Source organism: Channa argus, chromosome 14, assembly GCF_033026475.1.
Source record: "Channa argus isolate prfri chromosome 14, Channa argus male v1.0, whole genome shotgun sequence".
Classification (NCBI taxonomy): Eukaryota; Metazoa; Chordata; class Actinopteri; order Anabantiformes; family Channidae; genus Channa; species Channa argus.
The window spans coordinates 25,644,384-25,670,387 of record NC_090210.1 but is presented as its reverse complement, the minus strand read 5'-3'; the positions used below and the strand labels follow the sequence as shown (position 1 = coordinate 25,670,387).

General features: G+C 40.7%; 1 protein-coding gene across 1 annotated transcript; it reads left to right on the top strand.

Moving 5' to 3' along the window:
- Nucleotides 1–10,327: 10,327 nt before the first annotated feature.
- LOC137098415 (uncharacterized) lies at nt 10,328–24,831 on the top strand. The gene is made up of 6 exons (XM_067474639.1): nt 10,328–10,485; nt 10,569–10,913; nt 19,856–19,973; nt 22,372–22,379; nt 22,475–22,758; nt 24,811–24,831. Exons 1-6 carry the CDS (start codon nt 10,434–10,436, stop codon nt 24,829–24,831), a joined length of 828 nt encoding a protein of 275 aa, XP_067330740.1. The 5' UTR covers nt 10,328–10,433.
- The last annotated feature ends 1,173 nt before the right edge of the window (nt 24,832–26,004 follow it).

Sequence of the window (26,004 nt, the reverse complement as noted above, 5' to 3'; positions counted from 1 at the left end):
TGTTACTCTGACCTACACATACTCCAAACAAGCTGATGCCACCGATTATTTCTTCTGGTATTGACAATATCCAGGAAAACATCCAGAGATCCTCATCTCACACTTGGGAACACAAAATGCCACAAAGTCCCGACTGTCAGTTAGAGCGAGTGGAGATAAAACCCAACTGAACCTTCAGATCTCCTCTGCTGCAGTGTCCGACTCTGCTGTGTACTACTGTGCTGTGAGGCCCACAGTGACAGGAAACATGAACAGTCTGTACAAAAACCTGACCGCAACAGTGAGACCAAGTGAAAACTGACAACATTCTCTAAAAAAGGGCAGTACACTTTCATCGTGTCTGGATTGTCTCTGTCCCATGTCCACTGTCTTTGAGACCCGCTCGTCCCTCAGCTTCTAATCCATGGCTCACTGACTGGATCCATGAACAATGCACCACGCTCAGGAGTGCTGAGAGGAAGTGGTGCAAATCCAAGACTCCATCTGCCCTTGCTGAGTATCAGGATCTGCTTAGACCTTTTTCTCACAGTGTCACCAGGGCAAACATCGATTACTACCAGGAAAAGCTCAGCAGCACTTTGGACACCAGAAAGCTGTTCTCCACCTTCAAATCACTCATCTACCCACCTTCACCTCCGCCATCCACCTCTCTCACTGCTGACCACTTTGCCGACTTCTTTACCAACAAGGTGGCAGCCATTAGCTCACAGTTCTCTCCTCCAGATGAGGACATCCGTCTAACCTCTTCCAACACTGCATTGCTCTCATCATTTGCAATTCTGACTGAGGATGACGTATCCACCCTCCTCCTCTCTAACCATCCGACCACCTGGACTCTGGATCCGATCCCTTCCACTCTTCTTCAAACAGTTGCACTGGCACTAATGCCAGCTATTACACAAGTCATCAACACATCTCTCAAAACAGGGACTTTTCCAACCTCTTTCAAGCAGGCCTTGATCACCCCACTGCTCAAGAAGCCTTCTCTTGATCCCTCTGTAATGGAGAACTACCGACCTGTCTCCCTCCTTTTCTGGCCAAGACAATGGAACAAGCAGTCTTCAACCAACTCTCAGACTTCCTTTCCAAGAACAACTTCCTCGATGTCAACCAGTCTGGCGTCAAGAGGGGTCATTCCACAGAAACGGCACTCCTGACTGTTGTGGAATATCTTCTGGCTGCAAAAGCCACAGGTCAATCGTCTGTCTTAATTCTACTTGATCTATCGTCAGCCTTTGACACTGAACCATCAGATCCACTTGTCTACAATCTTGGACTTAGGCATCTCTGGATAAGCTCTAGACTGGCTTCGTTCTTACCTATCGGGACGACCCTTCAAGGTATTCTGGCGGGGCATGTTTCTCACTCTCATAGCCTCTCTACCGGTGTGCCGTGGGGCTCAGTTCTTGGTCCTCTTCTTTTTTCCATCTATACTTCATCCCTAGGTGCCATCATTCACTCACATGGTCTTTCCTATCACTGCTATGCTGATGACACACAGCTCTTCCTGTCCTTTCCACTGGACAACTCCACTGTCTCATCACACCTGTCTGCCTGTCTCTCAGACATCTCAGCCTGGATGACTGAGAGACATCTTCAACTCAACCGAAGACCGAAGTCCTTGTCTTCCCAGCCAGACCTTTGACACAACACAACATCAGCATCAGCATTGGATCTACAGTGATTGTCCCCACTAAATCGGCCAAAAATCTGAGGGTCATCATCGACGACCAACTGAACTTTAAGGACCACATCTCCTCAGTCTCTAGGGCAGCAGATTTGCTCTCTACAACATCAGGAAGATCAGACCCTAAATCACGGAATATACAACCCAAATCATTGCACAGGCGCTGGTCATATCTCGTTTCGATTACTGCAACGCTTTGTTGATGGGGTTACCGATATCCACAATCAAACCCTTGCAGATGATCCAAAACGCAGCAGCTTGACTCATTTTTAAATCAGCCAAAAAAGACCCACGTCACACCACTTTTTAGATCTCTACATTGGCTTCCTGTAGCTGCTCGCATCATGTTCAAAGCTCTGTCTCTTGCTCACAGGGTGGTTAATTCGACAGCTCCCACTTACCTCAACTTACACTTCTTAACGGAGGTCTGAACACTTCCAAACGGAGGTCTGAATACTTCCGAACATCTCCTAACATGGTCTGAACACAGATGCGAACACTCTGAACAAATGGGGCAAAAGAGCCAATCAATTCCTAACAGAAGGTCGCCCGTTGATCGGATGTTTCTTCCCGGTGGGAGGGTCGCAGAGCTCACGATGGCCAAGCTTCGAGAAGTTGCTCCTCTAAATCAAAAATTGATCACCAATTCCGGCCGCTAGAGGTTACAGGTAAAGTTTGTCAATTAAACAGATAGTTTTAACTTATGTATTACAGTGAGTAAAGTGAGTAAAAACCTTGGTAGTAGCTGTCATATCTACATTACATTGGTTAACGTAGTTCACTAGTTATGATATTGTTACATATTTTCTGTATGAGTGAAATTGTGGTTAGAGTATTTGTTGGGTTTCATTTTTTAAAGCAGAGCTAGCTTCTAAATGCACTAGCGTGGGATATCTTGGCAACATCACAGTGAAATTTACCTCTCTGACATAAATTCTACTTTTACAAGGTTATACTACTGGAGATTGTAATAAGAGGTGGTTTTTGGTGGTCACAGAGCTTCAGTATGTTAAATATCCTGGCCAGTTTTACAAGTGACAACAATGATTTTTATTTCTGTACTAACAACTTTTTGAGCCAGATCAACATAGTTCTGGTCCCAATAAACTTCACCGCAGTTTCTCCATGGTGAGTCATTTCGTGTATTTTTTCACATAATCATGGCAGTTATCAAAATAGAAAAATCTTTAAAAAGACATTTGCCTTGTAGGCTGCTAAGGAGGGACAAACACATGGACAGGGACATGCTGCTGCATTGCACCATATTCCCAAAGCAAGTGCACCTAGCAAAGGAGCCACTGCCTAAAGTGCAGTCTCTTCCATCTGCTCCTGTGGAGCATGGGCATGAGAACATGTATTGTGAATTCCTCCTCCTGGGGGGAACCGCACCTCAGACAGGTCAGTGGCGTCTAACTAGCCTTTATGGTCATGGCCCAGACCACCACATGGATCTTACCTACCTGCCCCACCCACTCCGCGTCCTTCGCCTTCATCTTATTTACGGCTTACAAACTGCCCACCACCCCCCCAGTCAGTGCCTAATGATAATCAGCCACCTCCTCAGTTCCAACCATCTCCTCAGTTCCAGCCACCTACTGACCAGTCACAGAAAGTTTGCACCACTACTGAGCCAAGGCAGCGTGCATTGAGAAGGCGGAAAAGTGCAGCTGAAGATGCAGAGAGAGTAGCCAGGGGTGAAACACCATGGAAGCGCCTCACAAAGGACCTCTAGCATTATTCCTGCAAGGAGTTTGGAAAGGCAAAAAATAAAACAACTGGCCGCACTCAGCTGAAGGGGCAGTGGTATTGTCCAGCCTCAGGACTATCCTTGGCACAGTGGAGGGAGACTTTACATGGGATGGTTAAATTTGTTAGTATGTGTTTTGTTTTCAGTTTTGTATATAGTCAGGTTTTAAATTGTTTATTTATATAGTCTTTAGTTGTTGTGTTTGCAGTCTATCTTTAAAAAAAAAGTGAAAAAAACAAACAAAACACAACTCTTGTGGTGTAATAGCAACACATCCATCCTTTGGGTGGAAGACTCCAGGTGCAAATCCTGGCAAGAGGGTGTTACGTGCACGATCAGTATTTCATTTACTAGGTTTCATATACCAGTTTTCATTAAGAGATTTGTAATATAATCTGTAATCCTACTATGTGTTTATATTGAGGTAATAATGGGTGGTTGAGCTGTGCTGAAGTGAATTATATTAAAATGTGATTGTAATGATTTGGCCTAGTTCATGTTTAAAATTAATTAGGGGCAAAACATTTGAACCATATCTCAATGTATGCTGAAGTATTAACATTTTCTATGTTACTATTACTGTGTTTTATGGATTTTATATTGAATTTTTCTCCTTTTCTTTCTCTTTCCCCCCTTCCTCTCTTCTTTTTTCTCCCCTCCCTCCCACCATTTGCTAACAGCCAAATATCCCCCCTCCCCACACAGGACAGACTGAAGTCTTGAGTGAAGATCATTTCCTTTCTTGTAGTAGTTCATTAATTTCATCAATGCTCCAAACACTGCATTTGTTTTTAATGAAAAAGCAAAGTGACTTGACAGAGATTCAGGGAGGAGCTGAGCTGTTACTGATCTATAGAAGAGAGAAGATATTGGTGTTCAGCAGAACACACAGCCCAACCTGAACTTTGTTCAACATGCTTAATTATTTTCTATTTCCTCTACTGTTTCTTTTCAGTCTGACAGGTCTGTTAGAATATGCAGCACAACTTTAATTCTACTAACATGTGATTTGTTTTTTGAATCTGTTATGTGATGAAATAACTGAGTTTTCTTTTCCTTCAGGTGTCAGCTGTGAAGATCTGACTGCAGTCAACAATGAAGAGTTCACTTTAGAAAGCATCAAAGTTCCTCTGTCCTATAAATGCTCCAAACAAACTGATGCCAGAGATTTTTTCTTCTGGTATCAACAACATTCAGGAAAACCACCACAGCTCCTCATCTTACACTCTGCATCCGGAGTTCTAACTATTCCACATCGTCGATACAGGATTAAAGTGGAAGATAAACAAATCACTATGATCATCTCCTCTGCTGCAGTGTCTGACTCTGCTGTGTACTACTGTGCTCTGCAGCCCACAGTGACAGGAAACACCACAACTCTGTACAAAAACCTTTGTAGCAAAGACAACACAATACTCCACAACATCCACTAGAGGGAGACACACACTTTTAAGCTGATGGTTTAAGAAAAGTGAAGGAATCTCTGATAATAACAAGGTGTTGTAAGATGTTTTTTTAAATAAAGTTCATGTTGGGATATGAAAGTAAATCCTCTGACAGCTACAACTCTGGAGGCAGATTCTTCTCAAATTGCTATTAGATTAGATTCTTTATTATCATTGTACAAGGAAAACGTTAGAGCTGCTCAGAGAAACTTCTTTCTCTAAGGAATTATTTTCCTCTCTCTGTCTGCCGACTTAAGAAATTCAACCTAAATGACGATTTCCAGTAAATTGTTGGTCCCCACCTGTGAACAGGTTTGTTCCTGTAGCAGCTGTGGCTTTAGGAACAATGTTATAAAAACTTACAACTGCCTTTATATGAAAGAATGTATTTGATTAAATTTGTTCACTGTAGCTCATTATTATTCTTCATGAGATGCCACCAAGACTGTCTTCTTTCACTTACGTATCATAGTTAAAATCCAAACTTCTCTGTCCATATCTGATACAAAGATATTCATTCATGCTTTTGTATCATCCAGACTGGACCATTGTAATGTTTTGTCAGGCCTCCCAGAGCTCGTACTAGAAGTCTTCAAATGGTCCAGAAGGCTGCAGCTAGAATTTTATTAACTAAATTCAGAAGATTTGACCATATTACACCTGTTTTAAATGGAAGTGCTCCTTCATAATTTTCTGATCTCCTTAAACCTTCTAATCCATATTGTCCTAATGGCTCATAGAATGCAGGGCTCCTGTCTGTCCCTAAATTTAAAAAGAAATCAACTACAGGGCCTTTTATTGTCTGTCCATTGGTCAAATGGGAGGAACCTGAGATAAATGTTAAGTGTTGTTGCAAAAGGCTTGAATATTTATGTACATGTGATATTACAGATTTTTCCTTTTTAAAAAACTTAGACATTTCAAAAATTCAGTTCACTTTGTCATTATAAGTGGATCACACAGAAAATCTGCAAACTGATCTAAAAGCTGATCCATGTCGGTCAAGAGAAACAAACTGACGACATCCAGAGAGGAAAATAATCATTGTCACTAAACCTTCAGGTGATCAAACTTCCTTCCACTGTGGCCTTCATTGGTCCAACTACAGTGTGAAGAAGTGAAAGTCAGCAAATATTTCTCTGAGGCAGAGCTGATCTGGATCAGAAATAATGTCTGTCTGAACTGAACCTTGGATGTTAGAGAATCTCTGGTCCCACCTACTTAGTCCAAGTCAACCAATGAGATTCTTTGTGTGTCCAGAGCAGAAATGTTTGAGGAACTAAAAGCACAATCAGCTTGATGTTGAGGAGAAGGGCTGTGCAGCAGAGAGGCTGTTTAGTTTGTTCATTCTACTGCAGTGGAACAACATTGTTCATCTGCTGTCTGTTTGGCTTCAACTACTCCAAAGACATGTTGCTCTACCTCTTTCTCTCTTTGTCTCACTTTATAGGTCAGTTGGACAAACAATTATTGGCTCATTTCACCTGCTGGAACAGGATCAAATGTCTTCTCCTCTCAGCCTCATCAACAATGTTCATCTAATGGCTTCATTTTCTCTACTTTTTCCAGGACTAATAGCTGGAGACACAATCTCTCCTGTAGAAGTTGAAGTCAGTGGGACAGAAGGACAATCTGTCAAACTCAGATGTAATTATCACACAATTGAAGACGAAATTACACTTGACTGGTACAAACATCATTCTGACCTTCAGGCTCCTCAGTTTATTCTCTGGAAAGGAGCAAAATCTTGGAGCAGTGAGAATTACATCCCTGATCCTCGATATGAATCCCAAAACCTCAGATTCAACAACTGAACTGTCCATAAACACACTGACCGTGGCAGACACAGCTCTCTACTACTGTGCTCTAGAAACAGTGATACAAAGTGTAGAAGAGGCTGTACAAAAACCTGAACCCAGATATCTGACTCCTCTTCAAAGAAGAGGGAAGTGGTTTTCAAACCACAGCTTCATACCAGATGGATTCTGCTAATTCCTGCTTTCTCACAGTCACTGTGGTTCCAGCTGCTAATGAAACCCAAAAACAGGGAGGAGCAACACAGTCAAAGAGCAGAAGAGACAAGTAGGGGGAAGAACACAGAGCTGTGAATGATCAGGTTCCTCCTTCTAATCCACCAACTTAGTGTTGATGAAGACTAAACACAGAGATCACAGCCTTCTTTCTACTTGCTGTAGCTCACACTTCCTCAACACTGCACATATGACGCCTCTGTTCATCTCAGTGCTGCTGGCTGCTATGTGTCTTGGTATGAACACAACTCTGTTTCTTTGATATCAATCCAACATTGACAGGATTCTTTAACAGCACACTGATACTGTTTGTTGGTGTTTGACAGAATGCAGAGGACAAAAAGACAACGTGCTGCAACCACAAAGACAAAAGACTGTTACTGAAGGAGACACAGTAACACTTGACTGCGTATACAACAGCAGTTCAACTAATGATTATCTCTACTGGTACAAACAGGATGGAAACAACAGCCCCAAGTTTATACTGAGTCGAGTTAGACTGGATGAAGGAAACACAGCAGATGAGTTCAGGGAGAGATTTTCATCCACAGTGAATTCACACTCAAAATCAGTTCCTCTGAAGATCCAGGAGCTTCATCTGTCTGACTCTGCTGTGTACTACTGTGCTCTGCAGCCCACAGTGACAGGAAACAACACAACTCTGTACAAAAACCTTTGGAGTAAAGACAACGCAATACTCCACAACATCCACTAGAGGGAGACACACACTGTTACACTCTGATGGTTTGTGATGACACAGTTTAGATTCTTTTCCATCATGAGACACAACTGTGATGAAGAACTGTAGGAATGAAGATAATCTGACATGTGAGTCTCCTCCTACTGACTACAGATGTGTCTGATTGACAGAGAACGGTTTGATTCCAGCTTTGAACATCAGATCAAACCCCAACTCATAGAACAACTTTCAGCTAATTCAAACTGAACAGCTACTACATTTCTCCTCTGTCAACATGGAAAAACTCTTTGCAGTTTTGTTTCTTTCAGCTCTCGTAGGTACGTATGATCTTGAGAAAGAAGCTGAAACACAAAGACATTTTCTAAACATGACAGATTGAGTTCAGTAGTTGTAGCTGAAGTTCAGAATGTAACATTTCAAAGCCGTCATCACTTCCTCATTAATAACTACTGAGAGTATTATCAGGATCAGTTCTTTTCATATCAGACTATGTCTTTGTGAAGTTAATATGTTGATCATATGATGGATACATGAGTGTGTCTCTCTAAATCTAACATGATGTTTCTCTCACTAGGTAACACATTGGAAGATGATATTACTGCCATCAGGACTGAAGTGGTTTCATCAGAGGGTCATAGTGTTACTCTGTCCTGTAAATATTCAGTTAAAGCTGATAATCTCCAGTGGTATCGACAGGATCCTGGATCAGCTCCTCAGTATCTGCTCCTGATCACAGATACTAAAGAGCCTAAAGTGATAGAAGCAAAACCTCCAGACCCTCGACTGACTGCTAAACTGAACCAGGAGAGAAATCAAGTGGATCTGCAGATCTCCTCTGCTGCAGTGTCTGACTCTGCTGTGTACTACTGTGCTCTGCAGCCCACAGTGACAGGAAACACCACAATTCTGTACAAAAACCTTTGGAGCAAAGACAACACAATACTCCACAACATCCACTAGAGGGAGACACACACTGTTACACGTTAGAAATAACTGCTATATAAATAGCAGTTCCAGCAGAACAAGGCTCATAAAATCACCAGCATGTGTTGCCAGAAGGATGTGTTTAAAGACCCTTAGTAGTGTTGACACATTGTTATGTAGGGATTTAAAGCCAGATTGTAAGACCTCCAAAAAGGTTTTGCGTGTCCAAAAATCTGCACATAAACTACTTTCTGTAAGATTTTTTAAAGAGAAGGCAGCTTGGAAATGGGTGTAAAATTAGCCAACGTGGTGTGATCGAGGCCTGGCTTCTTAAGCAGTGGTTCCCGTACTGCTTGTTTAAAACCTACAGGGACAACGCCAGAAGTCAGACTGCTGTTAACAATGGCCAAAACCAACTGCCCTAACTGAGGAAAACCTCTAAGAAATTGACCAGATATTTCATCTCGAGGGGAGCCAGATGGCTTAATCTGGCCAATCATCTCCTCTAAGAGTGAGAAAGTCACAGGTTAAAAGAGACAGGAGCTGAGATAAGGGCCCTTGGACTAAAAACCTTCTTAATGAAAAACTGTCTGAAGTTATTGCACATGTCAGCAGATGCTTCCAAGTAAAGAGACTGTGGGGGATTTAGAAAAGACTCAATTGTCTTAAATAACACACATGAGCTATGAATTTTGGGGAGATTATAAAATTGGAACGGAGACCTGCAGCCTGTCCATCTTCCACCTGCATTCAGCTTTGCAGCACTTTTTTCTTTTGCAGAACCAGGGCTTGGGTCTAGCCTTAGGCTGCATGGTTTTAATGGGGCCACAGAAACCACAGGAAAGATCAGCATCAAATAAAATGGGCATGTGATCAAACACACATTGTACCAGATAAAAAGAGTCAGCAATGGCTAAAAAGACTTTCACCAACGTGGAAGAAGGCTGTTCTAGAGATTTGTTTTATATGTGAGCTAAAGGACAGATCCTGGTCAAAAATAACTCCAAGGTTCGTTGCAGTAGTACTGGAGGCCAGACTTATGCCATCTAGAGTAACAATATGGTTGCACATCATATTTCTGAGATTTTTGGGCCCAAATACTATGACTTCAGTTTTGTCTGAGTTTAGAAGTAAAAAATTGTGGGACATCCAGGCCTTTATGTCTTGTAGGCTTGAAGCTTTATTAAGTGATTATTTTCATCTGGTTCCATAGATAAATATAGCTGGTATCATCAGCATAACAGTGGAAATTTATGGAGTGTTTTCTAATTATGTTGCCTAAAGGAGACATATATAAAGTAAAAAGTATTGGTCCTAACACAGAGCCTTGTGGAACTCCATAGCTAACCTTTGTGTGCATGGAGGATTCATCATTACCATGAACAAATTGAAATCTATCAGATCTATCTATCAGATAAATAAGATTTAAACCAACCTAGTGCAGTTCCTTTAATCCCAATTTCATGTTCGAGTCTCTGTAATAAAATGTTGTGATCAATGGTATCGAATGCAGCACTAAGATCTAACAGAGCAAGTATAGAGACGAGTCCATTATCTGAGGCCATGACATCGTTGGTGACTTTTACCAGTGCTGTTTCTGTACTATGATGAACTCTAAATCCTGACTCAAATTGAAAGAAAGTATATTATAAGAAAGTACATTTTGTTGGAACAGGCATCCAAACAACAGACTGTCAGACTAAAAGAGACATTACACTGATTCACTTCTCTGACATAATGAAGACATGTTGGCAGTTAATGTCAACTGAAACTTAAAGGAAATATAGAAGTGAAACAACAAGAGGATCCTGAGATTCAGGGAGGAGCTGAGATGTATCTGAAATACAGAAGAGAGACTTCACGTTAAGCCCAGTACACATTCAGTGATACAGTTTTCACCATGCTCTCACTGCATTGTCTACTTTCTATACAGTTTCTTTCTATTTTAACAGGTATGTTAAACTGATCATTTCAAGTATATCTGATATTCACTTCTTTCATGTATGTGGTTTAACATGATTTTCTCTCCATGTAGGAGTCAGCTGTGACAAACTTACTCCAATCAAGAATGAAGAGTTCAGTTTAGAAGGAAGCAACATTACTCTGACCTACACATATTCCAAAGCTGCTGTTTACAACGATTATTTCTTTTGGTATCGACAATATCCAGGAAAACCACCACAATTTCTTATCTCTCATTCTGGAACTGAACCAAATAAAACTGCAAAGAACTCTGGACTGTCTGTGAAAATGAGTGAAGATAAAACCCAAGTAGATCTGCAGATCTCCTCTGCTGCAGTATCTGACTCTGATGTGTACTACTGTGCTGTGAGGCCCACAGTGACAGGAAACACCACAACTCTGTACAAAAACACAAGCTGACACACTGACAAGCTGCTGGAAGCCTTTTTTCCACACTGTTGAAGTGAACTTTCTCCCTCCACTAGAGGGCCACATTATCAAGTAGGTGTTCAACCATTGTGTCAATAAGAACTGCTGCTGTGAAGAGAACAATTGTCAGACTGAAGGTTGAACATCACACACTTTCTCCTGTTGATTTCCACCTGCTTGTTCACATGGAACATTGGCTCTGTATTCTTCTTGCTGCTCTTTGCTGTGGTGAGATACAAACAGTTCCTGAGCTGTAAAGTTAGAGCTGATCATTCTCACTATAACAACAGTTTATGGTTCAAATTGACATTGATCAATGAAAGTCAACTCTACATATCTGTGTGTCCACAATCAAACCCTTGCAGATTATCCAAAATGCGGCAGCTCGCCTAATTTTTAATCAGCCAAAAAAGACCCGTCACACCACTTTTTAGATCTCTACACTGGCTTCCTATTGCTGCTCGCATCAGGTTCAAAGCTCTGTCTCTTGCTTACAGGGTTGTTAACTCGACAGCTCCCGCTTACCTCAACTCACTCAAGTCTACAATCCTTCTCGCCCGCTGCGGTCTGCCAACGAACGACGTCTGGTGGTCCCAACACTGCATAGAAGACACCAAGCAAAACTGTTCAGCACAATGATCCCACGATGGTGGAACGAGCTACCAAACGCTGCACGCTCAGCTGATTCTCTCCCAATATTCAAAAAACTGCTGAAAACTGAACTCTTCCGCATCTTCCTATGCACTTAAATCTTTAAAAAAAAAAAAAAAAACACTTTCTGCTCTCTTGCACTTGTATCTCGTGAACTGTGAACACTTTTCTGATAGGACTTTGCTTTGATGTTTTCTTCTTGACTTAGATTTTTGCTTGCCTTGTACCCCACTTGTAAGTCGCTTTGGATAAAAGCGTCTGCTAAATGACTACATGTAAATGTAAATGTGTGTCTGACTCTCTGTGTAGGTAACTGTTTAAAGCTACTGATTGTTCTGCTTTAATCCATCATCTTTGTTGATTCATCTCTTCCTCTGCATATTCTGTTCTTCCCCAGAGTGTAAAGGAGAAGACAATGTGATCCAGACAAGAGGAGATGTTACTGCTGCTGAAGGAGGCACTGTTACAGTGGACTGTACATTTGACACCAGTGTTTCCTCCAGTGCTTATTTGTTCTGGTACAAACAAGAAGGAAATGATCCTCCAAAGTACATGCTGAGATGTTTCTCAAAAACAGTAGATAAAGATCCAGAGTTTCAGAGCAACAGATTTGATGCTGCAATCAACAGGACATCAGTTCCTCTGAAGATCCAGAAGCTTCATCTGTCTGACTCTGCTGTGTACTACTGTGCTCTGCAGCCCAGTGACAGGAAACACCACAACTCTTAAATTTGGACACTGTAGCTCATTCTTGCTATTATTCTTCATGAGATACCACCAGGACTGCGTTCTTTAAAATAGTTAAAATCCACTCTTCCCTGATTACTGCAGATACAAAGATATTAATTCATCCCTTTGTATCATCCAGACTGGACTATAGTAATATCTTATTTCATTTCTCCCAGAGCTTGTACTAGAAGTCTTCAAATAGTCTAGAAAGTTGCAGCTAGAAATGTACTAACTAAATTCAGAAGATTTGACCAGTGCTCATTCATACTTATGTGATCTCCGTAAACCTTATGCAGGGCCACAGTCTGTCCCCAAATTTTAATAAAGTCAGGTGGCTACAGGGCCTTTTCCTGTCTGTCCTTTGGCAGCAATTACAGCCTCAAGTCTTTTTGGGTATGACACAACAAGCTTTGCACACCTGGACTGTGGGATTTACTTTTTTAACTAAAAGTACTGACTTGGTGAAGCTAATGAATGGACAACTGAGTGAACAGCCATTAATTATACTCTGAACCAACACAGTCACAGATATGAGGGAGGGGGGCTGGTTTAGTGTGGAGGCTGTGGACACTGTCCTGCAAATATTCAGGCTCTGTCAACAACCTCTACTGGTATCAATGAAAGTCCAGTTCACCTCCACAGCTTCTGATCATGGAATATTCAGAGACAAAAGCAGGGTTGTCTTATAAACATGACAAACCAACTAAAGAGTTTCATCTGCAGATCTTCTCTGCTGCAGCATCTGTGGGCTGCAGAGCACAGTTGTACACAGCAGAGAAGGAACAACAGGAAGACAACAGGAAGCAACATGACTCTGTACAAAACTCTAATGTATCTTGGTGGAACTACACCATCCACCATCGTTGTTTTCTCACTTCACTGCTGTTTATAAGCTAAAATTAAAAAGATCACAGAAATACAACATGATTCTTTAAATCGTCTCCTTGTTGCTTTTTGACTGTGTGAAATTACTAAAGTATGTTTTGTTTTACCAATTTCTAAAGTTTCCTAAAGCTGGTTTCTTCCATTAGATAGTTTAGAACATAGGTTTTCCTCTCCACTGTTGCCTAGAGCTCACTCAAAGGGGATTTGTTGAGTTTTTCTCTAAATATCTTTATAGTCTTGACTTTATTATTTAATTGATTTGCCTGGAGATGACTGTGTTGGGAATTGGCACTATATTCAATTCAGTTTAATTCAACTTTATTTAGATTGCACCAATTCACAACAGAGTCATCTCAGGGCACTTTACAGTGATTTATAAATAAAGTCGAATTGAAAAGCTATAAAGTCTAACAACTTCAGATCCAGAAGCTTCTATGTTTTATCTTATTTTTTGTAATAGATCATCTGTGGTTCCGTGATGTGGCTCATATCGTTTTTTCTTTTCTTTTTTTTTGTACCACAGGGTTCAATACTCAGTCATTTGCTGTTTTCTCATACAGCTATAACATTCAGTCATGTACAAAAGTAACAACACCCTCTTTTAATTCAATGTTTTTTGGTTTAAATACATTAAACGTTGAAGTCCATGCAGCACAATTAGAAGAAGACTGAACATGTTTGGTTTGTTTGGAAGGGCTGGCAGGAGAAAGTCTCTTATGTCTAAACTGAACATGAATGACTAAGGTTCACAAAACTGCATCTGATCAAACCACAAGACTTCTGAAACAATGTCAAACGGACAGATGAGACCAAAGTGGACTTGTTTGGCCTTAATGCCCAGTGCCATGTTTGGTAAAAACCAAACACATCATTTCTGCAGAAACACCTCAAACCCACTGTCACAGTGGGTTTGAGTGAAGTTTGCGTGTTTGTTTTCTGCAGGGACTCTGGTTTCCTCCCACAGTCCAAACACCTGCATGTTAACTGGTGACTCTAAATTGCCTGAAGATGTGAGGGTGAATGGTTGTCTCTATCTCTCTGTGTGTGTCTGTGTTCAATCTCAGAAAAACTGGAGATCGTCAAACTGGGACTCCCCCTCTTGCCAGAGCACACTTCCACTTTCCTTCAAGCAGCTGTATCCGCACTATTGCCTGTCATTACATAAATCATCACCACATCTCTCACAACAGGCACTTTTACAACCTCATTCGAGGAGGCCCAGATTAAACCACTGCCTGGAGTAGTGAATGAATTACAGACCCATCTCTCTTCTTCCATTTGTGGCCAAGACCATGGAACGAGCTTCTATCAACTTTACCAGAACAACCTCCTTGATGTCAACCAGTCTGGCTTCAAGGGGGGGTCACTCCTGCTGAGGGTCGTGGAATCTCACAGGTCAGTTTTCTGTCTTAATCCTATTTAATCTATCTGCAGTATTTGACACATTAACCATCAGATCCTCTTGTCCCTCTGACTTGGGGATCTGTGGATTAGCTCTAGCCTGGCCTTAGTCTTACTTATCGGGACAAACCTTCAAGGTAACCTGGCAGGGTCATGTTTCTAACTCTCATAGCCTCTTTACCAATGTGTTGCAGGGCTCAGTTCCTGGTCCTCTTCTTTGTTCCCTCTATACTACATCACTGGGTTCTATCACCCACTCACATGCCTATCACTGCTATGCTGATGACACCGAGCTCTTCCTGTCCTTTTTACCAGATGAGTCCACTGTCTCATCACACATTTCTGCCTGTCTCTCTGACATCTCTGCCTAGATGAGAGAAAAACCATCTTCAGCTCAACGTCTCCAAGACAGAAGTCCTTGTCTTCCCAGCCAGAACTTCAACACAAGACAACATCAGCATCAATATTGGTTCTACAGTATAGTCAATCTACAGTGATTGTCCCCACTTAGTCGGCCAGAAATCTGGCGGTCATCATCGATGATCAACTGAACTTTAAGGACCAGATCTCCTCAGTCTCTAGAGCACCCCTAATTAGGGGTTTAAAGAGGTTAAGGTTTAAAGAATTACATAAATCTTTAATGCCATCAGATCCAGAGGAGAGCCAGTCCCAGTTAAGATCCACTATGAGGCGAATCTCAGTGTCACAAAGACTTTGTAGGTCCGCAGACAATGAGGATAATGTTTCTCTAGCAGCTAATGGGGTCTGTAACACCTCACTACAGTCAGTTGAAGATCTTTCCTTAAATTGACTTTAATAACAAGTAGCTCAAATTGTCTCACTTTGGAAAAAGAAACCAAAACAGAGCTAGAATATTATATATTATATTATATATATATTATAAGTTACAACCCCTTCTTTGCCTGCTCGGTCAGATCTTGAATATTGTAGCCATCAATAGCAATCAAATCATCTGATATTGACTTTAACCACTTTTCTGATAGGATCATGAGATCTATGTTAGTTAGAGCTTCATCATATCTAATTTAGGTAAAAGACTCCTAACATTGAAATGGATGAAGCCTAAAACTGATCTAAGTTTTAAGTCTTCTGGTGACAAAATCTTTTGTGTAGGACCAAGATTTGGCTGAATATTTCCTGATACCAACAACAGTAACATAGTGTCTGTTAACAGAACAGGTTAAGAGACATCAGGAAATTGGTGTCCAAGCAGGATACATAGTCCTGAATGTCCTACAACAGTAAAAATACTTCGTAAAGGAACCCACCAGGTCAGCATGGCTTGTTAGTACTTAGTGCTCAGTTTGAAGAATGTAGTGTGCAGAAGCTTCATGGTTTCTGTGCAGTTACCTTCTGCATGTGAGATGTTCCAGTCAGTGCAGGAGTCCAGTTAAAATCCAGCTGGCTGAGCCTGTTAAAGCAAGGGCTGTGCTAGACCTCACTAGACCTGATTTCACCACAGTAGCTTCTTCTAACTTGAAAACAGAACTTCAGATTGTGTTGATCAGCTCAGAAATATATCAGCAATTTCCACTGAAAATCTTGACTGAGAATCTGTAGTTAATAATCAAATCACATCAAAATCAGATAAAACCAAGAATCAGTGGGACAGAGACAAACAATTGACTGCACCAGCAGCCATCTTGGATTGGATGTAAGTGAGTGATAAAACCCTTTGGAGCATGAAGTTTTCAGAGTCAAACTGAGTAAGTGGACAAGAAGGATTCTCAGTAAGACTCCATCAATCAGGTCTTTATGGTTGAGTGGTTAGATGGAAAAGACTTAAAGACATTTCCTATCATTTATATCCTGTCTTCAGATCTTCTCACAGACTTTTTGTCATTACTGAAGAAACAGTAAAACTCCCTCCTCCTACTCCTTTGATGTTTTAGCTTAAAGCAAAAACTAGTTACTGTAGATTAGACAATGATGTGGATGGAACAAACTGCAAAAGTTGGGATGTTTCAAACTAAGAAGTTTGGATCATTTCTGTCCAACACAGTGAGACACAGATTAAAATGATGGTGACTGAAGCATCAGTGTCATTTCCAGAGTTAAAGGTGGAGGAAGTGAAAATCCAGATCCAAGACGAGACAGAGATTCAGGGAGGAGCTGAGCTGTTACTGATCTATAGAAGAGAGACAAACTTCATGTTCATCAGTTTAGAAACATTAATGACAGCATGTTGAACAAAGTTAAAGTGTGATGTATTTCTTCTAATTTTATTAACCTAAGAGGTAAGTAAGATTCTTTAAAAGGTTCAATTCAAAAGTGTTCAACATGTAACTTCTTCAGCTGTCAAGATCTCACTCCAGTTAAGACTGAAGAATTCAGTTTTAAAGGCAGCAATGTTACTCTGTCCTGTAAATACTCCAAAGGTGCTGCTGATTATTTCTTCTGGTACCGACAATATCCAGGAAAACCACCAGAGTTCCTCATCTCTCATTTGGAGTCTGGAGAAATAGCTGTAAATCCAGTCTCTGGACTGTCTGTTAAAGTGAGAAAGGAAACAACTCACATGGATCTGCAGATCTCCTCTGCTGCAGTGTCTGACTCTGCTGTGTACTACTGTGCTGTGAGGCCCACAGTGACAGGAAACACCACAACTCTGTACAAAAACCTTTGGAGCAAAGACAACACAATACTCCACAACATCCACTAGAGGGAGACACACATTGTTACACTCTGATGGTTTGTGACGACACAGTTTAGATTCTTTTACAGAGAATCATGAGATATGGATTATATGGAATGTGACTAGCTATAATGTCACCACAGACTTTGGCTTTTGGGTTCTGATTTATCAAAATTGATAAATAGCCATGAATAAATTCATCATACCCTGAATAATAAAGAAATGACAGATTATCAATAAATGCAGGCTGTCAAAAGGTTTTTCATAAAAAGGCAGATGCTTGTGAAACTGTTTATTTAGGGAAACATGCAGATTTGATCCACATTCACTGCTCTGTTCTGGCAGTCGCACTAAATGTGTACCTTTGTTATAATTTGTACTTTGTACAGAATTATGAGTACAAATAGAGAGAAGGAATCTCCTCCATTCCTCTCTCCTTGTGTTGCTTCCGTGCATCATACTTGGGAGGGACTAAGACGTGAAAGACGTGAGGAAAAGACACAAGTGCGAGGACAGAGGAGACAGTTCAAGGTAATGGGAAGTACTCAGTAACTGAGGGAGCAGTGTGTTTTTGCTTCTATTATTTGTAGGAGGTTTGGACGATTCATGAAAAGTTAAGTTCCACTGACATCTGAAGGTTACTCCTTGATTGAATACAACGTGATATAACAATGTCATTTATTCCTATAGGTGTCATCTGTGAACAACTCACTCAGGTCAACAAGAAAGAGTTCAGATTAGAAGGAAGCTCTGTTAGTTTGTCCTACATCGACAATATTCATGAAAAGCACCAGAGATCCTCATCTCCTTCACAGGAACAGGAATAAAAATAAAGGCTCCGATCTCTGGACTGTTTGTTACTGTGAGCAAAGATAAAACCCAACTGAACCTGCAGATCTCCTCTGCTGCAGTGTCTGACTCTGCTGTGTACTACTGTGCTGTGAGGCCCACAGTGACAGGAAACACCACAACTCTGTACAAAAACCTGACTGATGTTATTAAATTCTGAAATGAATTTTGGACTGTTGACCAACTTGCTTTATGTTTTGTTGAGTAATTTTACATCATATTCAATGGAATTCGGGTACTCGACATTAAATCTCCCGAACATTGATTGCATTTCTTTTTATGTTTTGTAATACAAGTTTCTCTGTGGTTTTTCAAGTGAAGCTCTTTCTTGTGCTGTACCACAGGGAACCACCTTAGGTCCTAAACCATTTTCAAATTACATGGATCAAAGTACTCAATAACAAAGCACATACATTGTCATTATTGTGCTACATTAAAAATAAACAAATGTTGCCCTTTTTTTGTTGAAGGCACATACTTTGGTCTGTTAAGGACCATGGAGCAGTCTCAGAAGTAAGGAGAGAACAACATTGTAGGCTACATTCCAGTCTGACATAATTTGATTCCTTAAGATCTCGTTCAAATAGAGGAGCAAAACAAGAACCCCCAAGTGATCATCGAAAGCACAAAGACTTCCTGGTGCAACCGAACAGCACCATCTGGGATAAACATGACCAGATGACTGAGTATCTTCACAGATCGGTATAAGCTGGTTCCACCCACTGAGTCCAAGTCAACCGATGAGATTGTTTGTCTGTCCAGAGCAGAAATGTTTGAGGAACTAAAAGCACAATCAGCTTGATGTAGAGGAGAAGGGCTGTGCAGCAGAGAGGCTGTTTAGTTTGTTCATTCTACTGCAGTGGAACAACATTGTTCATCTGCTGTCTGTTTGGCTTCAACTACTCCAAAGGCATGTTGCTCTACCTCTTTCTCTCTTTGTCTCACTTTATAGGTCAGTTGGACAAACAATTATTGGCTCATTTCACCTGCTGGAACAGGATCAAATGTCTTCTCCTCTCAGCCTCTTCAACAATGTTCATCTAATGGCTTTATTTTCTCTACTTTTTCCAGGACTAATAGCTGGAGACACAATCTCTCCTGAAGGTGATGAAGTCAGTGGGACAGAAGGACAATCAGTCAAACTTAGATGCAACTATCAGACAAGTGCAACTTATGCTGACCTTTACTGGTACAAGCATCATTCTGACCTTCAGGCTCCTCAATTTATACTTTTGGAACAAGGGAAAGGTGGAAATGATAAACACATCCCTAATCCTTGATATGAATCCCAAACCTCAGATTCAACAACTGAACTGACCATAAAGACACTGACCTTGGCAGACACAGCACTCTACTACTGTGCTCTAGAAACAGTGATACAAAGTGTAGAAGAGGCTGTACAAAAACCTGAACCCAGATAACCACAGCTTCATATCAGATGGATTCTGCTAATTCCTGCTTTCTCACAGTCACTGTGGTTCCAGCTGCTAATGAAACCCACAAACAGGGAGGAGCAACACAGTCAAAGAGCAGAAGAGAAAAGAACTCCCACTGTCACATCCAATCAATATCTAACCCATACAGACCACAGATACTGTGTGGAAGATGCTCTCACTGCAGTACTGTGGAATTGTTCCTTTGTTTGTGATCATACTAAAAGGTAGGTTCAAGCAGGAATAACAACTATTTGTTAGAAAGCACTGGAACAAAAAAAATCAGAGTGTAACATCATTTTTAACTACATTTCTCTCTTCCTTCAGGTGTCAGCTGTGAAGATCTGACTGCAGTCAACAATGAAGAGTTCACTTTAGAAGGCAGCAACGTTACTCTGTCCTATAAATACTCCAGACAAGCTGCAACTAATGATTATTTCTTCTGGTATTGACAATATCCAGGAAAACCTCCAGAGTTCCTCTTGATGATCTCAGGGCTTCACATTATAAAACAAGCAGATTTTCTAAAGTCAGAAAACAGGTTCATTACTAAGCTGTCTGGACGAAATCAAGTGGATCTGCAGATCTCCTCTGCTGCAGTGTCTGACTCTGCTGTGTACTACTGTGCTCTGCAGCCCACAGTGACAGGAAACACCACAACTCTGTACAAAAATCTTTGGAGCAAAGACAACACAATACTCCACAACATCCACTAGAGGGAGACACACACTGTTACACTGATTGTGAATCATCACCTACATTTAGATGTAGTGGTGATTAAAAAGAAGGAAAAAAACATTATTTGCTGTATAACAACTACAGAAACTCTAAGATAAGGAGATCTGGTCTTGTATCTGGATGAAACTTCAAGGTATCCTGGAAAGGGGCATGTTTCTAACTCTCATAGCCTCTCTACTGGTGTGGCCCAGTTCTTGGTTCTCTTCTTTTTTCATTTATTCCACATCCCTGGGTTCCATCATCCACTCACATGGTTTTTCCTATCAGTGCTGTCCACACAGTTCTTCTTGTCCTTTCCATCTTATGACTCCCATTTTTGCCTCTCTCTGACATCTCTGCTTGGATGACTTGTCTTCACCTCAACTTCTCAAAGACTGAAGATCAAGTCTTTCCAGTTGGACCATCAATACAACACATCAGCATCAACATTTGATCTGCAGTAATTGTCTCCACTAAGTCTTCCAGAAATCTGTGGTCATCATCAACAACAAACTGAGCTTTACTGACCACATCTCCTCTGTCTTCAGAGCAGCTGATTTACCCTCTACAACATCAGAAAGATCAAACCTCTCTGAATATACAACCCAACTCATTTTGCAGGCACTGGTCATATGTCATCTCCAGTACTGCAAGGCCCTGTTGACTGTGTTACAAGCAGCACAATCAAACCCTCCACATGACCAAAAATGCAGCAACTTCTCATTTTTGAGACAACACAAGTCACCACTCTACAAATGTCTGCACTGGTTTCCTGTTTCTGGTTTCTTCACAGCACTTTGCTTCAATGTTTTTCTCTTGAATTAGATTTTTGCTGCCTTGTACTTCACTTGTAAGTTACTTTGGACAAAACGAAATGACTAAATGTAAATGTTGTTGAATGTTGACTTTGAGAATGAGATTATTGTTTGTATTAATAAAACATCCACCAACACTGTTCTTTCTTATATTTTTGTCATTTGGCAGATTTGATCCAAAGCAAAGTGGTATAAGAAGAAATGTGTCTGTTTCATAAGTCACAAGTACAAGATGGACAGATAGGAAACTTTTTAGTTTGTTCTTTTTTAGTTTAAGTGCATATGAAGTTATAGAAGTTCTGTCTTCAATGGTTTTTGAAATACTGGCAGTGAAGCTGAGCAGGTTTGGTAGCTTGTTTCACCATCGTGAGATCACTGAGCTGAAGAGCTTGCTTGGGATCTTATATGTGGTGATGGGACCACAAAGAGCTCAGTGGGAGAGAGGGACTGTAGACCTGGATGAGGGAGTTTAGGAAGGTGCTGATGTCGAACACTGTGTGAGAGTCAGAGTTCTGAACCTGATGAAGCCGGTGCAGAGATCTGTCTGACTGAAGACACACAACACAACACTGTTGTGTCAGTCAGTCTCTAGTGACTCCTGGCTTTGTCAAAAAACTGAAAATAAACAACATTTATTTTTTTCCAATACAAACTGTAACCTTTACTGAGTCGTTCTCTTTGAGATATGTGCTTCCAAAAACATTTTGAAAGGGGCTCAGCCTACTGACCAGTCAGAGAAGAGTAATGGTTTCTGTTTGATTATTAAGTTTTAGTTTTACATTTATTCTAATTTGATAAGTACAACTACCTGAAAGCTGTGCAGAACGTAGTGGAGCGTAACAAATGAAGCAAAGTTGTTTCAAAACAGTAAGAGGAAGGACTGAGGAGAGCAGAGAGGACTGATTCAGAATCTCATGTCAGCAGTAAGTTAAGCTGCATGTTGTAGCTTTACCTTGATGACTGTCGGGTGGAAAACAGCAGTATCTGCAGCCAAAGATCATCTATATGAACTATCTGAGCTCAACTTTATCTACAAACTCCGCTAAGTTAAATGGATCATAGTCACTAACAGTGTACATTTACTTTCACCTGACACTGACTAAAAGCTGCTACCAGTCAATAAACCAGGAAGAGGTGGAACAAAGAGAAGTGAAAATCAAGATCTAAGAGGAGACAGAGATTCAGGGAGGAGCTGAGCTATTACTGATCTATAGAAGAGAGAAGATATTGGTGTTCAGCAGAACACAGTCCAACCTGAACTTTGTTCAAGATGCTTAATTATTTTTTATTTCCTCTACTGTTTCTTTTCAGTCTGACAGGTCAGAATATTCAGCACAACTTTATTTCTACTAACATGTGATGTGTTTTCTGAATCTGTTATGTGATGAAATAACTGAGTTTTCTTTTCCTTCAGGTGTCAGCTGTGAAGATCTGACTGCAGTCAACAATGAAGAGTTCACTTTAGAAAGCAGCAACGTTCCTCTGTCCTATAAATACTCCAAACAAACTGATGCCAGAGATTTTTTCTTCTGGTATCAACAACATTCAGGAAAACCACCACAGTTCCTCATCTCACACTCTGCATCCGGAGTTATAACTATTCCACATCCTCGATACAGGATTAAAGTGGAAGATAAACAAATCACTATGATCATCTCCTCTGCTGCAGTGTCTGACTCTGCTGTGTACTACTGTGCTGTGAGGCTCACAGTGACAGGAAACACCACAACTCTGTACAAAAACCTTTGAAGCAAAGACAACACAATACTCCACAACATCCACTAGAGGGAGACACACACTTTTAAGCTGATGGTTTGAGAAAAGTGAAGAAATCTCTGATAATATCAAGCTGTTGTAAGATGTTTTTTTTTTTTTTAAATAAAGTTCATGTTCGGATATGAAAGTAAATCATCTGAGAGCTACAACTCTGGTGGCAGATTCTTCTCAAATTGCTATTAGATTAGATGCTTTATTATCATTGTACAAGGAAAACGTTAGAGCTGCTCAGAGAAACTTCTCTGAGGAATTATTTTCCTCTCTCTGTCTGCCGACTTAAGAAATTCAACCTAAATGACGATTTCCAGTAAATTGTTGGTCCCCACCTGTGAACAGGTTTGTTCCTGTAGCAGCTGCACTATGGCTTTAGGAACAATGTTATAAATACTTACAACTGCCTTTATATCAAAGAATGTATTTGATTAAATTTGTTCACTGTAGCTCATTATTATTCTTCATGAGATGCCACCAAAACTGTCTTCTTTCACCTACATATCATAGTTAAAATCCAAACTTCTCTGTCCATATCTGATACAAAGATATTCATTCATGCCTTTGTATCAGCCAGACTGGACCATTCTAATGTTTTGTCAGGCCTCCCAGAGCTCGTACTAGAAGTCTTCAAATGGTCCAGAAGGCTGCAGCTAGAATTTTATTAAGTAAATTCAGAAGATTTGACCATATTACACCTGTTTTAAATGGAAGTGCTCCTTCCTAGTTATCTGATCTCCTTAAACCTTCTAATCCATATTGTCCTAATGGCTCATAGAATGCAGGGCTCCTGTCTGTCCCCAAATTTAAAAAGAAATCAACTACAGGGCCTTTTATTGTCTGTCCATTACACAAAAATAATGTCTTTCTGAACTGAACTTTGGATGTTAGAGAATCTCTGGTACCACCTACTTAGTCCTAGTCAACCAATGAGATTGTTTGTGTGTCCAGAGCAGAAATGTTTGAGGAACTAAAAGCACAATCAGCTTGATGTTGAGGAGAAGGGCTGTGCAGCAGAGAGGCTGTTTAGTTTGTTCATTCTACTGCAGTGGAACAACATTGTTCATCTGCTGTCTGTTTGGCTTCAACTACTCCAAAGACATGTTGCTCTACCTCTTTCTCTCTTTGTCTCACTTTATAGGTCAGTTGGACAAACAATTATTGGCTCATTTCACCTGCTGGAACAGGATCAAATGTCTTCTCCTCTCAGCCTCTTCAACAATGTTCATCTAATGGCTTCATTTTCTCTACTTTTTCCAGGACTAATAGCTGGAGACACAATCTCTCCTGAAGGTGATGAAGTCAGTGGGACAGAAGGACAATCTGTCAAACTCAGATGCAACTATCAGACAAGTGCAACTTATGCTTACCTTTACTGGTACAAGCATCATTCTGACCTTCAGGCTCCTCAATTTATACTTTGGAAACGAGGGAAAGGTGGAAATAATAAATACATCCCTGATCCTCGATATGAATCCAAACCTCAGATTCAACAACTGAACTGACCATAAAGACACTGACACTGGCAGACACAGCTCTCTACTACTGTGCTCTAGAAACAGTGATACAAAGTGTAGAAGAGGCTGTACAAAAACCTGAACCCAGATATCTGACTCCTCTTCAAAGAGGAGGGAAGTGGTTTTCAAACCACAGATTCATATCAGATGGATTCTGCTAAATCCTGCTTTTTCACAGTCACTGTGGTTCCAGCTGCTAATGAAACCCAAAAACAGGGAGGAGCAACACAGTCAAAGAGCAGAAGTGAAAAAAACTCCCACTGTCACATCCATTCAATATCTAACCCATACAGACCACAGATACTGTGTGGAAGATGCTCTCACTGCAGTACTGTGGAATTGTTCCTTTGTTTGTGATCATACTAAAAAGTAGGTTCAAGCAGGAAAAACAACTGTTTGTTAGAAAGCAATGGAACAGGAAATCAGAGTTTAACATCATCTTAAATACATTTCTCTCTTCCCTCAGGTTTCAGTTGTGAAGATCTGACTGCAGTCAACAATGAAGAGTTCACTTTAGAAGGCAGCAACGTTCCTCTGTCCTATAAATACTCCAGACAAGCTCCAACTAATGATTACTTTTTCTGGTAACAACAATATCCAGGAAAACCTCCAGAGTTCCTCATCTATCACACAGGATCAGAAATAACAATATCAGATCTTGTCCCTAGACTGTCTTTTAAAATGAACAAGGATAAAACTCAAGTGGATCTGCAGATCACCTCTGCTGCAGTGTCTGACTCTGCTGTGTACTACTGTGCTGTGAGGCCCACAGTGACAGGAAACACCACAACTCTGTACAAAAGCACAAGCTGACACACTGACAAGCTGCTGGAAGCCTTTTTTCCACACTGTTGAAGTGAACTTTCTCCCTCCACTAGAGGGCCACATTATCAAGTAGGTATTCAAACATTGTGTCGATAAGAACTTCTGCTGTGAAGAGAACAATTGTCAGACTGAAGGTTGAACATCACACACTTTCTCCTGTTGATTTCCACCTGCTTGTACACATGGAACATTGGCTCTGGATTCTTCTTGCTGCTCTTTGCTGTGGTGAGAGACAAACAGTTCCTGAGCTGTAAAGTTAGAGCTGATCATTCTCACTATAACAACAGTTTATGGTTCAAATTGACATTGATCACAAAAAGTCAACTCTACATATCTGTGTGTCTGACTCTCTGTGTAGGTAACTGTTTAAAGCTACTGATTGTTCTGCTTTAATCCATCATCTTTATTGATTCATCTCTTTCTCTGCATGTTCTGTTGTTCCCCAGAGTGTAAAGGAGAAAACAAAGTGATCCAGACAAAAGGACATGTTACTGCTGCTGAAGGAGTCGCTGTTACACTGGACTGTACATTTGAGACCAGTGACACGTTCCCATATTTATTCTGGTATAAACAAAAGATTAATGACTTTCCTAAGTATATGTTGCGACGTGATACTTTTGGATCAGAAGATAATGCTCCAGACTTCCAGAAACAAAGATTTGATGCTGCAATCAATGGGACATCAGTTCCTCTGAAAATCCAGAAGCTTCATCTGTCTGACTCTGCTGTGTACTACTGTGCTGTGAGGCCCACAGTGACAGGAAACACCACAACTCTGTACAAAAACCTTTGGAGCAAAGACAAAACAATACTCCACAACATCCACTAGAAGGAG

What these genes read in the sequence shown, in the direction of transcription:
- LOC137098415 (XM_067474639.1), top strand. Translation starts at nt 10,434, where the DNA reads ATGCTCTCACTGCATTGTCTACTTTCTATACAGTTTCTTTCTATTTTA. An exon ending in TCTGTACAAAAACACAAGCT is followed by an intron (nt 10,914 to 19,855) that starts GACACACTGACA and finishes CTCTTCCTTCAG; the next exon opens with GTGTCAGCTGTGAAGATCTG. An exon ending in CTGCTGTGTACTACTGTGCT is followed by an intron (nt 22,759 to 24,810) that starts GTGAGGCTCACA and finishes CTCTTCCCTCAG; the next exon opens with GTTTCAGTTGTGAAGATCTG.